Source organism: Orcinus orca, chromosome 20, assembly GCF_937001465.1.
Source record: "Orcinus orca chromosome 20, mOrcOrc1.1, whole genome shotgun sequence".
In the NCBI taxonomy this organism is placed as follows: Eukaryota; Metazoa; Chordata; class Mammalia; order Artiodactyla; family Delphinidae; genus Orcinus; species Orcinus orca.
The window spans coordinates 1,950,493-1,974,532 of NC_064578.1; the positions used below are offsets into that span (position 1 = coordinate 1,950,493).

Genomic DNA, 24,040 nt, shown 5'->3' on the forward strand with positions numbered 1-24,040 from the left:
CTCTTACACTCCACACCAGCGCTGTCCAACAGGACTTTGTGTGATGACAGAAATGTTCTGTCTCCGCACTGTCCAGGGTGGTGGTCACGAGTCACAGTGGCACTTGAGCGCCTGCAATGTGGCTTAGTGTGACGGAAGCGCCGAGTCTCTAAATTTCATTTCATTGTAATTAATTTAAATTCAAATTCAAATAGCCACATACAGATTGGGCAGGGTTGGTGTAGATGACTAATCCGTTGATGCCCGTTTAAAGAGAACAGAAGCAAAACAGTCTTTTATTCGCTGCTACAGACAAAATCGTTCCTTTGCTGCCTTTGGTGTGCCCTTTTTTTTTTTTTTTTTGCCACACTGCGTGGCATGCGGGATCTTAGTTCTCTGACCAGGGGTCGAACCCATGCCCCCTGCAGTGGAAGCACGAAGTCTTAACCACTGGACCGCCAGGGATGTCCCTGGTGTGCACTTATAACCCCTGTACACCCACAGGACCTGAGCACACACAACCCAAGGCAGAAATAAACCTCAGGTTTTATTTCCATGAGTCCTAATAAAGGACCCCACCCCAAAGCTGCCTCCCCTAGCTGGGAAATGCTCTCTTGGTTCACCAGGAGACATCTAGAAGGCACTCAACTTTTTCAGAAAAGACTGATAGGATTGGGGTGAAAAACAAACACCCCCAGTAGTGGTGTTTCATGGAGCACGGAACCCACACACTGAAAGAGCGGGAGCAGGAAGACTTCTGGTGGCCGAGTGTGGAGGGGTCAGGGCCAGGTGGTCACTGGCCGGTACTGGCGGGAAGAGATGCCCGGAGGAATTAGAGCAAGGCGGGCTCCCTGGCAGCCCAGGCAGTTTGCGGGGGGCGCTCTCCAAGGTGCTGAAGGGACAGCTCCTCTCCGGAATGATAGGAGAGCCGGTCCCTTCCTCCAGTCCACAGGGCCTGTTCGGCAGGGCCAGGACCCCTTGCAGTGCCACCTTCATTGGCCACGTGGCCTTTCACAAGTCAGGAAACTACGAATTGGGGAATGGCTAATCCAAGAAGGGATGGACCACGGCAGAAAATTCAAGCAAGCACCATCCTCTCCTCCAGGGCTCACGAATCTAATCTCTTGCTGATATTTAAGGACTAAGGAATGTTCTATACAGAATTATCAGCTCATGGTTGATAGCTAGCTGTCTTTCGAGCTGTGGAGGCCTGGCAGAAGACGAGGAAGTAACAGTCTTGAAGAGAAAGGGCGGACGTTCCTGGCCCACCCCCTACTGCCACCATCACCATTTTCCCCCAGGGGCGCCCTCTCTCCACGGCATCCTCAGGGAAGATGGGCGCACGGCCCCCTTTCCCCGGGTTTGCTGCGCGAACTGTTAGCGTCAGCGAGGGCTACTCACTAGCCAGCCGGCGGAGGGCTATTTTCGGAGGATGCTGATACTTGGTTCCTCACCAGCCCAGTTAGGCTTCCTAATATAAGGCTCGTTACATCGCCCCGGGGCTGTGCTGGATGGGGGGAGTTTTCAGCTACACTCCTTTCTCAGCTATTTCTGGCAACAAAGAACTAGTTACTTGCTTTCCCCTCTCCTTTCACCTCACGGAGACTTCTCCCTCCCCAAAGGGGCTGAAAGGCTCTCTGAGGAGATGCTTTTATCTCCAATTGCCTTTTGTTTCTGCAATGAGTTCCTATTGGCGTAATACCCGTGTCCATGGACCTGCTTCCTCCTCAATTGAGCATTTGGATCAAAAAAAAAAACAAAACAGTTTACTTTTCACATATTCCTGGCCAAGCACCGAAAACACGACCAGTGGTCACTGACTTTGGATGAGGGTTTTTCCCCCTTCAAGGGGGCATTAACTGCCTAAACGTGTATTTAAAGTGGAAACAAAGCCGCGAGTCATCTGTATCTGAGCCCTGCTCCGCGGCTGGCACCCTCCCTTTACAGGGAGAGCTGCTTCTCAGGAGCTGGAGCTGGGAGGGATCTGGAGTACCTGGCAATCGAACAAAGCTGGAGGATGCACATGGCTGTGTTTTGGAAGACAGGGTGGAAACCATCTCTGGGTGACAGGTGTACTGTGTGTGCGCGCAGGCACCGGGGAATCTGAATTTTGACTGTGGGCGTGTGTGATTCGTGTGTGGGCTGAGGGATCTGGGCCGGTGAACGGAATCTGTAACTGAGGGGGAGCGGCCGGGTGTGTGCAATGACTCATATCTTTCGGGCTGTGGGAGGGTTTTATTTGTGGGGGGGGGTAACTTTTGGTCCGTGGGATCCTGTGTGCATGGCACCCAGCAGGAAATATTTACCTGTACAGCAAAGCAGGGGTCCAGCGAGCAGACAAGAGGGCCTGGGTGTGGTGTCTGCCCGTGTGCATCTGCCTCCAACTCCTCTGCTGCACCCAGAGGAGAACGGGTACGGAGGAAGAGGAAGGAACAAGGAGGGAGTTTTGCACGAGGGAGTTTAGAGACAGGTGTTCCACACAGGAGCACGGGATCTGGAACCGCTGCCCCGAGCGTGAATCCTGGTGCCGCCCAGCGTTCACCAGCCAACTCATCTGGCTCCTCTGAGCCTCAGCTTCCCAATGTGGGAAATGGGAGGACGGAGAAAACCAAGCCCGGAGAGGTACAGGGATTGAGTGCTGTAATTATACATGCACTAGCCCCATGCTCGGCACACAGCAAGTGCTGAACATTGCCATTTATTATCATTTTCATTACCATCATCGTTATGTCTGGCTGTTGGTTCTAATAACGATCACTGTAAGTGACATTCATCACATATGAACTGTAATAATAAAACAGGGTTAAATAATAACGAATGCTTACTCTATTCCTGGCATTGACGTGTACACCGCCTCAATTAATCTCCACCTACTTCACAGTTATTATCAGCCCTTTGTACAGCTTCAGAAACAGAAGCGCAGAGAAGTTAAGTAACTTGCCCAAGGTCACAGAGCAGAGCAAAGGCACCCCTGGGATTCAAGCCCAACGGATGCCAACCCCACAGCATGTGCTCTTGCCACCCTGGGCCCTCAGGCCTCACCGTCAATGCGGGGTCACCTGACAGACAGTGAAGGCCGCTCAGCTCACTTTAGTGAGCAATGCATGCCTTGCGCCCGGGGGAGGAGGAACCTGGAGGAGGGGGAGTTGGCAGAAGTGTCCCCAGCTGAAATGGATTCCATACCAATTCCAGCTAAATGCAGACTACATTTGCCGTCGGTGCATTATTCATGAAAATCACCACTTCCCCAAGTCAGCACTGGGAGCTGGGCTGAAGTTCGGGAGCTCTGCTGATGCCGGCCCAACATTCCCACTCCTTGTGCAAAGGAAGAGTAGGATTGGAGTCAGGCCCGTGAGCTCACTAAGGCTCTACCTGCCCTCTCCGAAACATGGCCCACCCCCGCCCACCAGCTGACTTGGGAGCAGGCGAGGAGGCCCACCGTTCCATTCTGGCAGACTACGACACCCCATGTCGGCTCTGCTCACCCCACGCGCTGCTTGAGGGCAAACATTCTCAACAGTCCCCTCCTCCCTAATGAGGAGCGGGGACCACGTTCCAGAAAAGTGGCCCCAGAGGTCTGGGCCTGATTATTCCAGGCCAGAAAGGTCAATTCGACTTTCCATCATGCCCTGTTGCCAACCACAAGGCAGCAGTCAGCCGGGCGCCCTGCATCTGTGTGCCTGCCTCGGCCGGCATACAGGTGGTGTGATGTGAGGAAAGAGGGCCCCACCCTGGACAGATCAGGGGTTCAAACCCTCGACTCTGCCACCAAAGGCTGGGGGTTCTATCCTGTCTCGGGGGCTCCGGGGCCTCCCTGGCTCTGTCTGTGATGGATATGACCCTTGCCCCTCCAACGCGTGAGACTCAAGCAACACAGTGCAGACGGAAGTGCTTTAGGGAGTGGACACGGCGTAGCCGGGTGAATGGCGGGTAGAGACCCAAGGATGTCCACCCCACGACGGCAGCACTCCTCACAACGACGCATCTGCTCCTACGCTCACGCTCACGGTAGCCACAGAATCAGACCCTCCCCTCCCAGCCTTCACAGCGAAATTACCACCCTTCCCTCTGAAATGGAAGTTCCGCGAGGGCACAGCTCTCCGTCTGCTGTTCTCCCAGGGCCCCGACCACCTGCTCAGAGTAGGCACTCAGTAGATGTCTGTGGAACGGAGCATAGAATTCTGTTGGCCACTGAAGATTTCTGGGGAAGGTGGGCCGACTGGGGTGCTGGACCTCACTCTCAGACACTCTGCTGAGCTCCAGAGGGACCGGGGCTCCTCTCCTCCCAGGCTCCAGTCTCTAGGCACAGGCACAGCTGGGAGCACCTCTGGAGGGACGGATCTGCCTAGCGGCCAGACCAGAGCCCCTGGGTGACAACAGTCCCCGGGTTCCCAAAGAGCCCAGCTGGGAGCGCCAAGCTGCTCGGCCGCCCACCTCAGCCACCCACATCTGCGCCTGGGCCTTGCCGTGCCTGCGCGTGCGTGCGCGCGCACACACACACACGCACACACACACACACACACACACACACGCACACGCACACACACACACACGCGGCCTAGAACCCAGGGAGGGCCGTCTGCTCAGCCTGCCCCAGCGCCCCAGGGTCAGGGAAGCTCTCCAACCCACTCCAGGAAAACAACAACAGCACAGAAGAGGCCGCCTGGGACGGGGCGCCACGGCTTTGACAGGCAAGAGCGTTATATAAGTAACTGCCCCCCACGCCTCCTCCCCTCGGGCGAATAACGAACCCTGCCTCTCGGCTGTATAAGCCAAAGTAATAATTACTCTCCAGCCCTCCGTCACTTGTGGATGTGGCCGGGGAGCAGGTGTTTAACTCGGAGGCAGCGAGCAGGAGACCACACGTACGCTCGTGATCTCTGTGCCGAAGCACGCAAGTCCCCCCTGGGCCCCACTGCTTTCCCAGGCGTGCCTGAAAAATTCCTGGGGAGCCATGGAGCCACTTCTGGGGAGGAGCTCCTACGTGGGGGAGGGAGCCTCTAGGGAGCAGGCTCGTTTGGGGTCTGGCTTGCAGAAACAGTAAATTCTCCACGCCTCTCAGACGCCCCGAGGAGTGGACACCGGACCGTCTGGGACGGGGGGAGGGGGGGACAGCCGCAAAGCTGGCCAGGGCTCCCCGCACAGAAACCATCCTACAGCCGCGGCGGCGGGTGGGCAGGCGGGCAGCGCTCTGGCTTCCAGCCGGGAATGTGGTGGCATCTTAGGATGAAGGCACAGAGCGCCCCTAAACTAATGGTGAAAATGATTCAGCCACTGAAAGCCGAGCTTCCTGGGCTCGCGCTAAACAGATGGGCCTCCCTCCCTCCTCCCCTCAGCAGCCTGCTCCGGCAGTGCTAGCCCGCGTCCAACCACCTAGAAGTTTATTGCCTTGTTGTGATGGTTTGGGTTTGCAGCCCCCGCCTCTAGCTCTCCCAGCCACTCTCTTTCCATTGGCTTGGGTTGATCAGGACTCAGGGAGGCCCGTCGGCACCGCAGGAAAACAAGCAGCAGAGCTGGGGCCTGACTCCTAGAGGCCGACACCCAGGGAGCTTTGCCAACAAGGGGAGGGGGCCCTCTCCCAGCCCCCCTGCGCCCTTGCTAGGTCCCGGAGGAGGCCGCGGGCCCAGTCTGGCCTTTCCGGCCTCCTCTTGGACGATGCACTGACACTGCTCAGCTCCGCGGCTCCCGGGCCTGGCACTGCTCCTGGAAAGCCCCCAACACCCTTCAGCTAGCACAGGGGCGCTGTCCCCCGCCAGGCAGTGGGGCAACCTGTAGCCAAGGCCGCTGTGGCCTCCAGGGAGCCCCAGGAAATGCCCCAGGTGCCCACGGCCCTCTGGAGGGAAAAGCTGGACTTCCCCAGAGATAAACAGAAGAGGCAAGAGAAGAAGGTCCCTCCTCCGCCAGCCCCCGCGCGCCCAGCGCACCTACCTCCATCGGAGTAGGTCTCGGTGCCGTAGCCGTCCTGCAGCCCGTTGCTCCAGGTCCCTTCGTACTTGGCCCCGTTGCCCGTGCACTCCCGCACCCCGTAGCGCCCCTTAAATCCGTGCGTCCACTCGCCCTTGTACACCCACTTCCCCTTGCTCTCCAGGCCGATGCCGTGGCGCTTGCCCTGCGCCCAAGTGCCCTGGTACGTGTTGCCGCTGGGCCAGGTGTAGACGCCCAGTACCTCGAAGCCGTGGCTCCACGAGCCGGTGTATTCGCCTTGGCCCTTGGGGCCGGTGCAGACGCCATGGCCGTGCGCCTTGCCGTCCTCCCAGCCTCCACAGTAGGACCCTCCATCGTCAAAATTAAACCTACCCCCACTGGACATGCATGTAACTCGGTTTGCAAATCCCGCAAACGGTGAAAAAAAAAAAAAAGGCGATCAACAAACCGGAGTCTTGGTTGGCTGGCTGGCTGGTTTTGTTTTGCTTTTTTTTTTTTTTTTTCCTAAAGGAAGAATGGAGATAGCAAAAAACACAGCGAGCAGGTCCCGGTCGGCGGGCGGCCGCGGCGCCGGCTTCGGTGGAATTTAAGTCAATTGGGGGCGATTATTCATTTTCGAGCTGCGCCGCGGAGCCTGACCAGCGTCTCGCGCTCCCGCTGGAGACAGGACCGGAGGGGAGGAGGGCGGGGGAGGGGAGGGGAGGGGAGGGGGAGGGAGGGGGCAGGAGCAGGAGCGTCTGGTGCAAACGGCTCCACCTCAGCTGCAAGTGCCCCTCGGAGGCGAGCCCGCCGGGCTGGCCGCGCAGGCCGGGCGAGGACAGCGGAGCTCAGGCCTGGGGCGCAGTCCCCCACCTGCGGCTGCCGCGCTGCGGGCGCCCGAGGGCGGCGGCGGGGCCCGCGGGCGGCGGCGGCACGGGCGGCGGCGCGGGCGGCTGCACCATATTGGGGGCCGCGGGCCGGGCCGGGCGGCGGCGGCAGCAGCAATGCGGCTGGTCGGGCGGCGGCGGCGGCGGCGGGCGGCGGGCGGCGGGCGGCGGGCGGCAGCGGCGGCGTGCGCTCCGGGGCCGGCTCGCGCGCTCGGGCCGGCGCGGCGCGCGCCCGTAGCCCGCGCCCCGCCCGCGCGCGCGCCCCCGCACCCCGCCGCCCGCGCGCCCCCGCCCGGCCCCCCGCCCCCAGCGCGCCGGCTGCCTGGAGAGGGGAGCTGCTCCTCCTGGTCTAGGGCGCGTGGCGCAGGCGGAGGCCCCAGGCGCCCCGCCCGCCCGCCTTCCCCTCTTGCTCGGGCCAGCCTGGAAATAGGGGTCCAGCTGGGGCGCCCCAGCCCCCCCTTTCCCGGGACTTGGATTTAAAGGGACAGGAACTGCGTAACGGGAAGGCGCCCAGCACCCAGGGCGCTCTCTGCCCCCTCCCGGGAGCTGCGAGGTGAAGCCCTGCACAGCACGCCCGGGGTGGGCCGGGGGCGCCCCGCATGTTTCGGCTCCCCCACCCCGAGCCTCGCCCCTCGCGCCCGGTTCCCGCCTGCGACGCCTGGCCCTGACTTGACTGAAGAGGCTTTTGGCGGACCACAGGTGGTTTTCTCTACGACAAATGATCCGTCCTTTTTCCTTACAGGCAGTTCGGGTCCACATTTGGGGGAAGGGTGATGCTCGCCTTAGAAAACTGGTATTTGGAGATTAGCCCCGCCCCATAAATTAAGAGAAAGTCCGGCTACACGCACATACCTTGGAGTAAAGACACCCAAATTCCGTCCCTCCCCCGCGCCCTGGCCAACAGGTAGCCCCCCATCCCGGGAGCGGTTGTGCTTTGGGGGAGCAAGTGGGATCGCCACTCGGGCGTTATTAGGTCTCTCTCCACACATACTCCCATCCCCCACCCCCAAGAGATGGTGTCTGATTGCTGGATCCGAGTATCCTGGGACCAATTTGAAATGCATTTCCTGGCCCATAAATCCGTAGGCAGGAGCCCGAGTTCCCAGCTCTCCCGGAACGTGTTGGGCAAACGGCAGCACCCGAGTGCTGCGGGGGGAGACTGCACAGGGTCGGGGCTCGTTGGAGTGCAGGGGTGACTCGGGCCGAGCAGAGTCAGGAATTGCAAGACAGGCCTTGGAGCTGAGATTTAGGACGCCAAAAGAGCTACACTTTGAAGTCACCACTAGCCAGGGGCCCTGCTCACACCGCCTGCCAGCACTGTTCCCACCTTTGGCCAAACGGGCTCTCACTGGAAAACTAGCCCCTCCTCCTTCTCCCAGAGTTCACGCTCAACTTCTTGTCTTGACCTGAGCACCAAAGCCCCCTCCCTAAAGGGCCACCAGCCTGCAGGGCAGTCCTCTCTTTACCAGCCCCCTGCAGAGGGACAATTAGGGAGTTTTCAGTTTTGCTTTGTGACTTTGCAGTTACAGTGATTCAATGCACCTTCTAGGTGGCGCCTCCCTGTACTCTCCGGAAGGTTTTGCTAAACTCCTAGGGGTGGAATTCTTGGGGAGAGCACATCTTGGACTTAATGGACGTTGCCAAATGGCTCTCCGGAACACCTGGAGCAATTTCCTTCTCACCCTGCAGTGCACTGCACTTCTGGTTCTCCACTTTCTGGCTAAAACTCGGTGTTATCAGACTTAGGTCTGCATTTTTTTTCTCTCTAAATGGATATAAAATAGTATCTCACGGCTGTTCGGTGTAAATGAAAAATAAGATATCATGAATGTGTAAGGGAAAGGGCTGCAGACTTTCCTCAAGATTCAGATTCAAATCCTGCCTCCATGGCCCAGCAGCTGTGTGGCTTTGGGCAATTCCCATCAGGTCGCTGTGAGAACTCAGCTCAGCTGAGCGCCCAGTGCCCGGTAGGCGCTCAAGAAGTGGGAAGTGGTGTTATTAGAAGCCCAGCCCCCAGCAAAGGTCACGGCTTTCTACATGGGATGCCCAGCCTTCAGCCTGCTTCCCTCGACACTGCTGACATAAAATTGCCGTTTCTCTTGGACAGTCTGCACTTTCTTTCATTTTATTTCCAAGCTCTCTTTTGCTGATTCAGCAGCCCTTCCTCACACAAGCAGTGGATTGCAACTGAGATCTCGCTGGGAAATGGTGATTGGTTCCGAGCAATTACTGGTCAGCACCTTCTACCTCTGGCTAATGCATACCCTTCCCCCAGGCAATTCCAAACACGCCCCCCCCATGACCCTGCCTCCTCTCAGATTAGCTCCAACAGTGACAGACTCTCTTCCCTGTAATGCAGATAGTAGAGGCATTCATTTTGTGCAATTTGGAAATCATTCTCCCATAAAGTAGGGCTGGCAGTATTGATTTCATTTTGGAGGAAACTGTCCAAGGCTATAAACACAGTACCACCCAGCAATCTCAAAACACAAGCCAGGGAGAAGGAACAAAAAGCCAGACCACCATGAGGAATTTCACGGTTCTGTGCACCAGGCTCTGGGGTGAACAGCTCACGTTAGTGACTCCACGGGCAACTCCTCAGGTGACCTGGGCTTCCACAATGACCAGGTTAAAGCCCGCTCTGGGAAGTGCCCGGCCAAAGGGAAGATATTGATTAAGCAGGATTCCAGCCCAAGCTGTCTGCTTTGCCAGCCTCCAGGGTGTGCATTGCCATTTCCTATGCCCACTCCCTCTTCCTGGGACCGGGAAGTTTTCCGGTTTCAGCTCCAGAAAGGCTTCCTGTTTTCCCTATATAAAGAATGCCTCCCTCTCACCTCCACAGAAGCCCATGTGTTTCCTTCAGAGACCTGAGCTGCAATCTATAGTTTCCCCTTTGTCTCCTTGAAGGTGCCTATGTTTACCCTACACAGTGAGACATCTGCATCGGGAGCTCCCTTTCTTCATGCTCTCTTATAACGTGATACTGATGCTCTATCTGCTGGGAGGTGGGCCGGCTGGTGAGTATAGCAGAAGTGGCACAATGTGATTTCGAAGGTTAGGGTGTAAACGGTGACACAGCTTCTGCCTCATGCTCTTGAGATCTGGGAGCATGGGCCCATCTCACCATGCTGTCAGGAAGCCCAAGCAGCCCGTGAAGAGGCTCATCAGGAGAGAAATGGGCCCTCCAGCCCTCAGCCCCAGCTGGACTCCCAGCCAGCAGCCAGCCCCAGTTGACAGCTCTGTAAGCACACCATTTTGAAAGTCAGTCCACCAGCTCCTGTCCGGCCACACCAGCAAATGCCACGTGGATCAGAGACCCCATCCATGGGGCTTTCCCCCCCATGCCTTGTCATAATTCCGATTTCTCTTTTTCCCTTTTGAGGTGTAACTGACACACAACATTATACTAGTTTCAGATGTACAACAATGATTTGATATTTGTATATATTGCAAAATGATCACCACAATAAGTCTAATTAACATCCATCACCATACAGAGTTACAGAATCATTTTTTTCTTGTGATGAGAACATTTAAGATTTACTCTCTTAGGGCTTCCCTGGTGGCGCAGTGGTTAAGAATCCACCTGCCAATGCAGGGGACATGGGTTCGAGCCCTGGTCCGGGAAGATCCCACGTGCCACGGAGCAGCTAAGCCCATGCACCACAACTGCTGAGCCTGCGCTCTAGAGCCTGCGAGCCATAACTACTGAACCCATGTGCCACAACTACTGAAGCCTGCGCGCCTAGAGCCCGTGCTCCACGACAAGAGAAACCACCACAATGAGAAGCCCCCGCTCGCCGCAACTAGAGAAAGCCCGTGCGCAGCAACGAACACCCAATGCAGCTAAAAATAAAATAAATTTATTAAAAAGAAAAACAAGCTCTGCTCTCTTAGCAGCTTTCAAATCTGCAACGCAGTACTGTTAACTAAAGTCACCATGCTGTGCGTTACATCCTGGGACTTATTTACTTTATAAGTGGAAGTTTGTACTTTTTGACCCCCTTCACCCATTTTGCCTACCCCCCTCCCCTGCAACCTCCAGTCCAATCTGTTCTCTGTATCTGTGAGCTTTTGGTTTTTTTTGTTTTAGATTCCACAAGTGAGATGAAATTATATTTGTCTTTCTCTGACTTATTTCATGTAGCATAATGCCCTCAAGGTCCATCCAGGTTGTTGCAAATGGCAGGGTTTCCTTCATTTTTATGGCTGAGTGATATTCCATTATTTCTATATCTACCTCATTTTCTTTATTCATTCGTCCAGCAACGGACACTTAGGTCGTTTCCATCATAATTTCAATTTCTGAACAAAATAGATGATTATTGCTTTGTGAAGTCAGGCAGAGGTCACGTCAACTGCAGCTCAGGGGCCACTGCCTGCTTTTATAAACAAAGTCTGGTTGGAACACACCATGCCCATTTATTACACGTGGCTACAACTGCTTTTACACTCAGTGGTAGAGGTGAATAATTTGGACAGAAACCACGTGGCCATAAAGCCTAAAATATTTACCATCTTGCCCTTTACGGAGAAAGTTTGCCAAGCCCTGTGTATCAGTCTGTTGAGGCTTCCATTACAGAGTAACAGAGACTGAGCGGCTTACACAACGAAAATTTATTTTCTGGAGGCTGGAAGTCCTAGATCATGGTGCCAGCATGGTCAGGTTCTAGAGAGGGCCCCTTCCTGACTTGCAGATGGCTGCCTTCTCATGGGTCCTCCCATGGCAGAGAGAGAGAGAGAGCAAGAGAGAGAGCAAGAAGGAGAAAGAGAGAGAGCTCTCTGGTGTCTTTTCTTATAAGGACACTAATCCTAAGGGATCAGAGCCCCACCCTTATGACCTCATTTAACTTTACTTCATTAGAGGCCCTGTCTACAAACACAGCCACACTGCGGGGTAGGGCTTCAATATATGAACTTTGTGGGGGGGGGGGAAACGAGTGTTCAGTCCATAACAGCCTGTTTTATGCCACTAAATTTGGGGGATATTTGTTACACAGCAGTATGGACTGCACAGCAGAATGGACTGCATGCTTCATGCAGATGTAGCCACATCTGTGTCACTCACTCTCATGCCCCCCAAGCTGGAACACAGTCAGTGTACAGTACACTTTTGTTGCATGAATATGCTGACCTAAGAGTTAGTGTTAAGTAGGGTGATGAGAGGGACAAGTACCCTATCAGGCATTGGGGAACCTGGATTCTGGTCTCAGTTCTGACACTAACTTGTGTGACACTGGGCAAGTCTCCCAGAGCTTCCTGAGGCCGAGTGGCTTTACCTATAAAGTGGGGAGCAAGACGGTTTCCCTGGTCCCTCGGCTCTCAGGCTGCAGGACTTCCCCTAGCAGTCCCCGCCTACTCTTCCTACACTTCAGTGTGACCCTGCCCTGCCGTGCCATGGATTACTTATCAGGACTGTGGCCGTAGTAAGCAATGAGCAAACCTCTTCAGAAGGGCTTATCTTTTTAGGGTCACCCAGGCCAGCTTCCAAGGCTTGATCTCTCCACCCCAAAACTGGCCCCACTACACAAACTCATGCAAACGTGGGAATTCTGCCTGGCTACAGCTCCAGGAGCAGCTGTTAAGACAGGCATCCGTGATCTCATCTGCGCAGTCCCCTTTGCTGCCGGGGTGTGAAAACCAGCTCAGCTGTTTCTTCGCTGGGAGCCCATTATGGGATGGCTCTGTGCCTCTCTCTCTTCATCTGTAAAATGACACCAACACCTGTTCCTATTTTGTAGGGTTGGGGCAAAGAGCAAAGGACTCAACCCAGGTAAGTAAGGTGTTTGTACGGTCCCCACCGCCTCATTGGTCCTCAATAACTCATAAATGTTATTAATATTATTCCTGCCCCTTTCCAGGGATAATTTTCCCAAGAATGAGGATGATCTTGTTACAGGAGCTGCCTCTGCCCCGAGCGGGTGGAGAGGTGCTGGAAGCCCCCGGGTCCTCCCCCTCCCATTCTCTCCTTCTCCCAAACCACCATCATTTATCTTCCAGTTGTAACTCTCTGCCTGTCCCTGCTCAGGTCCCAGAGAAGAGAGGATAATTGCTTGGAGGTGCCCATGAGGGTCTACACCTTGAGACTGTCCTGGGCTCTTCCTTCTCCCCAAACCAGAGGCAGGGAAAGACGTCAGCCCTGGATGGGAGCACAGTGAGGAGTAGACAGGCTTCTTGGATGTCCTTGGCCCATTTCTGTTGCCAGGACCCTGAGCACCTGATTTCATCTAATTCCTGGCAGGACCCTTTGGGGTCCAGACTGTGACCATCACTTCCTCCTTGAAGATGGGGAAACTGAGGCTCAAGCAGGTAAAGTGAGTGACCCGAGGCCACATATGGCTGGCAAGTGTCAGCTCCAGAAAGGCAAGGAGGGGACTTCCCTGGTGGCCCAGTGGTAAAGAATCTGCCTTCCAATTCAGGGGACCTGCGTTCGATCCCTGGTCAGGGAACTAAGATCCCACATGCCGCGGGGCAACTAAGCCTGCGCGCCACAACTACTGAGCCTGTGTGCCTCAACTAGAGAGCCGTGTGCCGCGAACTACAGAGCCCACGTGCCCTGGAGCCCGCGAGCCACAACTAGAGAGAGAAAACCCGCACACCACAACTAGAGAGAAGCCCGCATGCTGCAACGAAGATCCCACGTGCTGCAACTAAGACCCAACACAGCCAAAAATAATTTAAAAATTAATTAAATATTTTTTAAAAAACGAAAGGCAAGGAGAACTCTTTGGGGCATCTCACTCCTGGTCTGCTCTGGGATGCCGGCACCCAGGCTTCAGGGCAAGCACCCCATCCCCGGGGGTTGATCTGTGTGGAGATGATAACAAAGGAATCCTTTGTTTTTGATTAATTGCTGACCAGCTCCAGGGTCAAAAGTCTGCTCAGGAGAAAAGTTGAGAACTTAATCTGAGCTTTGAAATGCTACCCTAAGACACACTGCTGGGTGCTTCTTCTCTCCACCCTGTGGCTGCAAGGCCCACATCTAAGTCCCAGGAAATGCTGGTCCCCAGGTCACAGATAAGGCACTGAGGCAGAGAGCAGATAAGCAATTTGCCTAAGATAGGCAAGTAAATCCTGTAGGAGCTGGTTCTCCAAGCTTGACACTCCAAGTTCAAGTGTTTCCAGACTCATTCAAACTGTCCTCTCTGCCAGGAGGGTCAGGAACCCTCATCCTTGACCATCCCTCATTAGGACAGCCAGTGGGCGCTTGCTGCAAGCTGGGCTCAGTGCCCTGAAACCCCCAAGCCACATCAGCCCCTAGATGGTGTCACTTTACGGATGAGGAAAGTCTCGGGCACATGAGCTAACCTGCCCGTGAGGGGCAGAGTCTAGATTTGGAGCAAGCACGCGGGCACCGCCCCCTCCCTGCTGTCCGGCAACATCCCCGCCATCCTTCTCCCGCTCCCTGCTGGGATCACGCCATCAGGAGCTGGCAGCAATAGCGGCAGCGATAGTACCCTGATGCGAGGTGGCCGCTCTGCTCTGCCCGGTACCCACCCCTCACGGTAACGAGATACATGCACCACGTGGCTCAAGATACAGGACGTTTCCCTGAGCACCTCCCACCCATCGCCCCTCCACCCACTGCAGGGAACAGCTATTCTGAACTGTATCACCCCAAATTCGTTTTGCCTTACCGTGGGACTTCATGTTAACGGAATCACACGTGTGTGTATGGCTTCTTTCACTCAACGTTATGTCTCAGATTCATCTGTTCTGTTACGTGCAACTGCACATTGTTCTTTTCAGTGCTGTTACTGTTCCATTGCATGAATGTACTACAATTTATTTCTCTGCTCTCCTGTTGATACACAGGTGTGTTGTTTCCAGTTTGGCGTTATTTTGAATAAAGCTGGTATGAGCACGCCTATGTGTCTTCTGGGGGGCACTCATTTCTCTTGGGTATACACCTAGGCATGAACTTACTGGGACTAGAGGAGAAGTATACAGTTGACCCTTGAACAACGAGGGGAGTAGGGGCACCCACCCTCCGTGCGGTCAAAAATTCACATATAACTTATAATCGGCCCTCTGTATCCGCAGGTTCTCTGCATCCATGTTTCTGCATCCACGGATTCAACCTACCACAAATCGTTTAGTGCTGTAGTATTTACTGTCGAAAAAAATCCATCTATTTTTAAGGGGACCCACACAGTTCAAACCTGTGTTGTTCAAGTGTCAAATGCATTTAAGTTTAGTCTTTAGTTTCCCAAACTGGTTGAATCAGTTAGCATGCCCCCAGCAGAAGGTGAGAGTTCCAGTAGCTCCACAGCATCACCGACACTTGGTAATGTCAGTCTTTTTAATTTTAGCCATTCTAGTGAATGTGTAGTGGTATCTCATTATGATTTTAATGTGCATTTCTCAGATAAACACTTTGTAAATTAATTGGGCTTATTTTTTCCTTGTATTCACTATTTAATTTTTGATGTTTATATCTATTATTATTTATTGTTTATATCTAGTTTTACAGTTTCCTTCTGAGAATATCATATGCTACTGATTTTCTGTTTAGATCGCAAATGTAAAGTTTTCTTTGAAAATAAATCTATCCATGTTTTTAAAAAGGGGGCCAGGGGAAGATCTATTTAAAGAAAAATATTATGCAAACCACAGGCCATCAGGGATAAGAATGTGCAATTTAGTGGAACAGAGGAGGATCTCTCTGATCTTAAAGATGGAGGCAAAATCAGGCTCTGGACAGAAACCAGAACCCAAGTCCCTCTCTTTTCCTGAGCTCCACTGTCTCTCCTGCTGTTTGCTCTGCGTTTCCACTCCCCACAGACCAGCTTTCTCTGCTGCGGGGTGCTCTTCCCATCACCTCTCAGTCCAACACCCTGGCAGTCAATAACCTTGACTCTCTGGATCCTGACTCCCTGGAGAGATGCAGCTTAGGTCAGCTAGAGTCAGGTGTCCATCCCTGACCCAATCAGCTGTGGTCAGGGAGTGGGGTCCTGCCTTGTGACAGCAAGAAGAAGACATGATTGGCATTTCTAGTGCAAGTTAGAGGAAGCAGATTCTGAGGCAAAAACTGGGATGTGTGTTCATGAAAAAAAATGCTCAACATCGCTAATTATTAGAGAAATGCAAATCAAAATGCAAAATCAAATCAAAATACCAATCAAAATCATCTCACTCCCGTCAGAATGGCCATCATCAAAAAGCCTAAATATATGAGAATTCCCTGGCAGTCCAGTGGTTAGGACAGTGGTGGCCCAGGTTCAATCCCTAGTTGGGCAACTAACATTCCCCAAGCGGCGCGGCCAAAAAAAAAAAGTCTACAAATAATAAATGCTGGAGAGGGTGTGGAGAAAAGGCAACCCTCCTACACTGTTGGCAGGAATGTAAATTGGTGCAGCCACTATGGAGAACAGTATGGAGGTTCCTTAAAAAACTAAAAGCAGAGTTGGCATATGATCCCATACTCCCACCCCTGGGCGTATATCCAGAGAGAACTATAATTCAAAAAGATACATCTACCCCAATGTCCATTGCAGCACTGTCTACAATAGCCAAGACATTGAAGCAACCTAAATGTCCATCGACAGATGAATGGATAAAGAAGATGTGGTACATATATACAGTGGAATACTACTCAGCCATAAAAAATAATGCCATTTGCAGCAACATGGATGGACCTTGAGATTATCATACTAAGTGAAGTCAGAGAAAGACAAATATTGTATGATACCTCTTATATGTGGAACCAAAAAAAAAAAAGAGATACAAATGAACTTATTTACAAAACAGAACCAGACCTACAGACAGAAAACAAGCTTTATGGGGACTTCCCTGGTGGTCCAGTGGTTAAGACTCTGCGCTCCCAATGCAGGAGGCCCAGGTTCGACCCCTGGTCAGGGAACTAGATCCCACACGCCACAAGTGAAAGATCCTGTGTGCCAAAACTAAAGATCCCACATGCGGCAACGAAGATCCCTCATGCTGCAACTAAGACCTGGCACAGCTAAATAAATAAATATTTTTTTAAAAAGAAAACAAGCTTATGGTTGCCAAAGTGGATGGGGCAGAGAGGGATAAGTGAGGAGGTTGGGATTAACACATACGTACTACTATATATAAAATAGATAACCAACAAGGACCTACTGCATAGCACACGGAACTCTACATAATATTCTGTAATAACCTATAAGGGAAAAGAATCTGAAAAAGAATATATATTTATAATCTCAATCACTTTGCTGTACACCTAAAACTAACATGACATTGTAAATGAACCATACATAAATAAAATAAAAAAATAAAATAAACTGGGATGTGTGTTCTGTCAATGGGACAGATGATTTGAAACTGAGAATGAAAGAGCTTTGAAAAATGGCAGGTATAATTTTACTTCCTTATGTACCAAGATCTAGACCTATTTATGACTCCAGGGGGCGCTGTCACCGGGTCATTCAATTTCTAGATGAAGACAATTATGAAGAAGAGAGTCCCAGAGGAATAAAGAAGGAAGAGAAGGATAAGGAAGAAGTGATTTGGATGGATTAGCAAGAAGGAAAAAGAGAGGCTTTGGTGGTGTAGGTGATGATGGTGGTGATGCTGTGCTGATGGTGTTGGTGTTGGTGATGGTGATGATGGTGATGATGAGGAAGATGATGGTGATGTTGGTGATGATGGTGGTGATGCTGATGGTGTTGGTGATGGTGATGGTGATGATGAGGAAGATGATGGTGATGTTGGTGATGATGGTGGTGATGCTGATGGTGTTGGTGATGATGATGGTGATGATGAGGAAGATGATGGTGATGTTGGTGATGATGATGGTGATGGTGGTGATGGTGATGATGGTGATGTTGGTGGTGATGATGATGGTGATGATGAGGAAGATGATGGTGATGTTGGTGGTGATGATGATGGTGATGGTGATGTTGGTGATGATGATGGTGATGGTGATGTTGGTGATGATGATGGTGGTGATGGTGATGTAGGTGATGGTGATGGTGATCATGATTAATTATTACATCTGTGTGCCTGGCTCTGTGCCAAGCACTTGACATTTGCCATCACATTTAATCCTACAACAACTTTATGAGGCTGGTACTATCATTAACCCCATTTTACAAATGAGGAAACCTGAGGCTCGGACAGGTCAAGTCACTTGCGCAAGGTGGAAATGAACCCAATCAGCCAACAGCAAAGAATGCGCTTGCAACTACCACACTTTTCTGTCTCAAGTGTGTAAACGTCCCCTCACCGGGGAACACAAGCTATTATCTGTGGTCAAGCCACATATTCAGACATTTTAATGAATGGCTTTATAGCGTTGTACATGAATAACCACCCAGGCCAAGGAGTTGAACGTTATCGTCACCCCAAAACCCACAGTGTGCCCCTCCCCAATCATAACCTCTCCTCTCCTAAACAGAGCCATTAATCTGAATTTATAAATATCATTTTTTCTTTATAGTTTGCCACCTGTGTATATGTACCCCTAAAACCTGTAGTTTAGTTTCGTCTATTTGGAACTTTATGTGACTAGAATTACACTACATGCATTTTTTTTTTCCCAACATTCCGCTGAGGGTCATTCATGTGGTTGTATGTCTCTGGGATTCATTCATTCTCTTAACTGTATAATATTCCATTGTGTGAATACATCAAATGTTACTCAGCTGTTCTACTGTAACTAGACATTCAGGCTGGTTGTTTCCAGTTCAGGGCTATTAAAAACAATGACTCTTGCTTTCTGATCTATGTGTTCTGGAACGTGTGCACACATCTCTGTCCCAGGAGCACTTATTCAGTCACAGGACCCACCATTAGCATCCCTCTCCGGGATCCCAGGTTAGGCAGGTGCCTCTTCTCCGAGCCTTGTCAGCACCTGTGCTCCTCTGGCTTTAGCACATGCCACTCTGCCATGTAGTTAGCTTTTAATTCATGGTCTCACCCACTCACATGGCAGGGGGAGCACTGCAAGGTGGGATCCCATCCGATTCCTCTCGTCCCCCTCTGCGCCCGGCACGGTGTCTGGCACACATCAGGAATGCGATCGTTGCATTTTGAGTCAATGATGAATGAACAAACCAAGGAATGAATGAACGGTGGGTGTTCCCTAAACATCTGTTGAACCGAAGCGTGTCACATAAGGGAACGGTGGAGCCCGGAGGTGCTGTTAGCTGGGGCTGCTTTCGATCTGTGTTTGACCTTGCTTGACACTGATGTCACGGCGGTGGCACTGGGGACACAGTCCATGGGCAGAGGGGTGGGAGGATTAGGACGCCTCACTCACGCTTCCTGCTCAGCAGGTGGGATGTCGGAGACAGAGACACATCCAGGGAAACCCTTCCCAGCCGGATCGCTTTTCTCTATTCCCTCCTTCTCTGCCTCCCAGGGCTAATGAGTGTGATTAGACCTCATTAGAACAAGGCAGCCAGTGGCTTTCTCCTGCCTTTCATCTACTGTGTATCCGGAGGGGTGAGCTGGATGACTGTGCGGGTGTGTGCGTGTGCCTGTGCGTGTGCATGTGCGTGTGCATGTGCGCACGTGTGTGTTGGGGGTCTGGCCTGAAGATGCTTGTGAATTTGCTGGCTCATCAAAGAGGAAGATGAAAGTCGTGGAGTCTGGGTGAGGGCCGTGGGCAGGGGCTGAGCTGCCATAGGTGGTGGGTGTATCAAGGATCAAAGCCAGTGTAGACCGGCTCAGAGGCCGGGGGAGGGGAAGTCATGGTAGTGGATGGGAGCCCCGACCAGCGCAGACCAGCTTCCTTAGGCGTGCGGGCCAGGCCAGGTGAGTTCAAGCCGGTCCTATCAACGATGGGTCTTGTCAGTGCCCACTGGCCTTGGGATTATACCCAGCCCTCTTAACACGGTTTAGAAGGCCTCCCTGACCAGCGCCGGGCTCTGCCTCCCACCTCCTCCCTTCCTACTCCCTTCCCTGCTCCTAGGTCCCCCGCTGGTTCTGCCTTCACCTGTTCTGTTTGCCCTCCTGCTGTATCCTGTCCCATCTCTGCTTAGTAACTCTTTCCAGGAAGTCTGCCTGACCCCCTACCGCTTCCAAGGCCAGGACGGGTGGCCCTGCCTGTGCTGCCATAGCTCCTTGGACCCTCCAAATTGTGGCAGTTGGTGTACCGTGGGGTCCAGGCTTGCTCCCCATCTGTATTCTCTGCCAGATGATTACAAGCAGGGACCATGCTTGCTGGGTTCCCATTCTAACCCAACTCAGTGTCCATCCACAGTAGATGCTCAACAAGTACGTTTTGGGGGTGATGAAATGAAGAAGGTGGGCAAGTATTTGCCGAGGACCATGGGGTGACTCAGGGCTACCTGGGCCTGGGGACAGCTCCTCCCCTCGTCCAGCTCTGCCCCACACCTCGCCTTCCACATGGACGTAGCCCCCCTTTCCTCCTCTTGAGCAGCTGTGTCCTGCGCCAACTTGAGCCCGCAGTGGACACAGGGTTGCTAAGAACCCACTACCCTTTGCTCAGGCAAAAGCACTCAGATTCTCCCCGATTCTCAGCCTACGTGTCGGGCGTCTTCACTCAGGTGCTGAGGACCTGATTTAGGCCCTGAATGAGGCGGTACCTGAGGGCAGATGGATGTCTGAACTTACCCACTTACTGATACAGAAGCAAACAGATCTCTTTTTGTGTACCCCACTCTGAGCTGGGTTTTCTGACACTGGCAAAAAGACCTTTTTAAACACTCCCATTTACCACTGCAACAAAAAGAATAAAATATCTAGGAATAAACCTACCTAAGGAGACAAAAGACCTGTATGCAGAACATTATAAGACACTGATGAAAGAAATTAAAGATGATACAAATAGATGGAGAGATATACCATGTTCTTGGATTGGAAGAATCAACATTGTGAAAATGACTCTACTACCCAAAGCAATCTACAGATTCAATGCAATCCCTCTCAAACTACCACTGGCATTTTTCACAGAACTAGAACAAAAAATTGCACAATCTGTATGGAAACACAAAAGACCCCGAATACCCAAAGCAATCTTGAGAACGAAAAATGGAGCTGGAGGAATCTGGTTCCCTGACTTCAGACTATACTACAAAGCTACAGTAATCAAGGCAGTATGGTACTGGCACAAAAACAGAAAGACAGATCGATGGAACAGGATAGAAAGCCCAGAGATAAACCCATGCACACATGGTCACCTTATCTTTTATAAAGGAGGCAGGAATGTACAGTGGAGAAAGGACAGCCTCTTCAATAAGTGGTGCTGGGAAAACTGGACAGGTGCATGTAAAAGTATGAGATTAGACCACTCCCTAACACCATACACAAAAATAAGTTCAAAATGGATTAAAGACCTAAATGTAAGGCCAGAAACTATCAAACACTTAGAGGAAAACATAGGCAGAACACTCTACGACATAAATCACAGCAAGATGCTATTTGACCCACCTCCTAGAGAAATGGAAATAAAAACAAAAATAAACAAATGGGACCTAATGAAACTTCAAAGCTTTTGCACAGCAAAGGAAACCATAAACAAGACCAAAAGACAACCCTCAGAATGGGAGAAAATATTTGCAAATGAAGAAACTGACAAAGGATTAATATCCAAAATTTATAAGCAGCTCATGCAGCTCAATAACAAAAAAACAAACAACCCAATCCAAAAATGGGCAGAAGACCTAAATAGACATTTCTCCAAAGAAGATATACAGACTGCCAACAAACACATGAAAGAATGCTCAACATCATTAATCATTAGAGAAATGCAAATCAAAACTACAATGAGATATCATCTCACACCAGTCAGAATGGCCATCATCAAAAAATCTAGAAACAGTGAATGCTGGAAAGGGTGTGGAGAAAAGGGAACACTCTTGCACTGCTGGTGGGAATGTGAATTGGTACAGCCACTATGGAGAACAGTATGGAGGTTGCTTAAAAAACTACAAATAGAACTACCATATGACCCAGCAATCCCACTACTGGGCCTATATCCTGAGAAAACCATAATTCAAAAAGAGTCATGTACCAAAATGTTCATTGCAGCTCTATTTACAATAGCCCGGAGATGGAAACAACCTAAGTGTCCATCATTGGATGAATGGATAAAGAAGATGTGGCACATATATACAATGGAATATTACTCAGCCATAAAAAGAAACGAAATTGTGCTATTTGTAATGAGGTGGATGGACCTAGAGTCTGTCATACAGAGTGAAGTAAGTCAGAAAGAGAAAGACAAATACCATATGCTAACACATATATATGGAATTTAAGGGAAAAAATGTCATGAAGAACCTAGGGGTAAGACAGGACTAAAGACACAGACCTACTAGAGAATGGACTTGAGGATATGGGGAGGGGGAAGGGTGAGCTGTGACAAAGCGAGAGTGGCATGGACATATATACACGACCAAACATAAGATAGATAGCTGGTGGGAGGCAGCCGCATAGCACAGGGAGATCAGCTCGGTGCTTTGTGACCACCTAGAGGGGTGGGATAGGGAGGGTGGGAGGGAGGGAGATGCAAGAGGGAAGAGATATGGGAACATATGTATAACTGATTCACTTTGTTTTAAAGCAGAAACTAACACACCATTGTAAAGCAATTATACCCCAATAAAGATGTAAAAAAAAAAAAAAATCTTTACTGGGGCTTCCCTGGTGGCACAGTGGTTGAGAGTCCGCCTGCCGACGCAGGGGACACGGGTTCGTGCCCCGGTCCGGGAGGATCCCACGTGCCGCGGAGCGGCTGGGCCCGTGAGCCATGGCCGCTGAGCCTCCGCGTCCGGAGCCTGTGCTCCGCAACGGGAGAGGCCACAGCAGTGAGAGGCCTGCGTACCTCAAAAAAAAAAAAAAAAATCTTTACTGAGATATAATTCACATACCATATAATACACTTAAAAGTGTATAATGCAATGTTTTTAGTATAAAGTTATAAACTACCACTACAATGTAATTTTACCTTCCCATCACCCCCAAAAGAAGCCCCAGATCTATCAGCAGTCCCTCGTTACCCTCCCCCCGCAGCGCAGCCCCTGGCAAGCACTCATCTGCCTTCTGTCTGCATGGATTTGCCTGCCCTGGACATCCCACAGAGAAGAGAGTCATACAACAAGGTCCCTTTGTGGCTGGCCTCTTTCACTCAGCAGAGCGTCCTGAAGGTTCATTCATGTTTTAGCACCAGTACCTCGTGCCTCTTCGTGGTTGAGTAACATTCCATGATGTAGATGGACCACATTTGGTTTATCCATTCATCAGCGGATGGACATTTGGGTTCCTTCTATTTTTGGCAACTGTGAACAATGCTGCTGTGAACATTTGTTTTCAAGTGTTCTGTGCACCTACGTTTTCATTTCTCTTGGGTATAAACCTAGGAGTGGAATCGCTAGGTCATATGGTGGCTCTGTTTCACCTCTGGAGGAGATGCCAGACTGTTTTCCAGGCCAGCTGCACTACTTTCCTGGTGACTAGTGATGCTGAGAATCTTTCCACGTGCTTATTGGCCATTCGTATGTCTTCTTTTGGAGAAATATGTATTCAAACCCTTTGCCCTTTCCTAAATTTGTACTTCTATTTTTGAGTTGTAGGAGTGCTTTGCATATTCTGGACACAAATCCCTTAGCAGATAGATGACTTGCAAATATTTTCTTCCATTCTGTGGGTTGTCTTTTCACTTTCTTCATGGTTCTATCATTTGCAGCACAAAAGTTTTTAATTTTGATGAAGTCCTTTGTATCTGCTTTTTCTTTTATCACTCATGCTTTTGGTGTCACTGCTAAAGGATCTTAACTAACACAGCTGACTCCTTTGAGACAACTGGTCACTCCTCATCAACCTACCCCAACTGGTCACTCCTCATCAACCTACCCCTGCTTATGTCCTAAGAGCATGGCAGCCTTTCCTCCCAAAGAGAGCCTCGTGCCCTAGGGATGGGGCAGGGGGCGTTTGAGCCAATGACGGCAGAGTCATCTGCCCCCCGGCAACGTGGAAATCATCTCAGATGCCCAAACAGACCAGGTTCTGAGCCACACACTCCTGTCCCCCACCGTGGCCAGAGCTGATCTGACACGGGAGGCCTTCCTGGAGAAAGGGCCAGTGAGAAGTGAAAGACACAGGGAGGGGGACAATTACAGAGCGTGAGCACCCTCTGGGGGCCACCCTCTGGGGGCCAAGACCCTGGAGTGTGCTTGAGTCTGGTGATCGCAGCCCATCACAGCCTCCGCGAGACCCACGTGTCAGAGAACAGACCTCGCCCTGAGCTGGTGGGACCTGCTCTGCACGTGGCCGTGTGAAGAGCTGAGCAGACCGGCTTCTTCTCCACCTTCCTCCCA

General features: G+C 51.6%; 1 protein-coding gene across 2 annotated transcripts in view; it reads right to left on the reverse strand.

The window, feature by feature from the left end:
• Window positions 1–24,040, reverse strand: part of JPH3 (junctophilin 3) — a 174,168-nt gene that overhangs the window by 74,852 nt on the left and 75,276 nt on the right. Inside the window, exon 1 of one of the 2 annotated variants that reach the window (XM_049704045.1) lies at window positions 5,908–6,777. The exons of the other annotated variant lie outside the window; for it this stretch is intronic. Within the exon in view, the coding sequence (XP_049560002.1) occupies window positions 5,908–6,289 (382 nt within the window). The 5' untranslated portion in view covers window positions 6,290–6,777. Of the gene's footprint in view, window positions 1–5,907; window positions 6,778–24,040 lie in introns of those variants that run through there. 2 annotated transcript variants of the gene reach the window in all.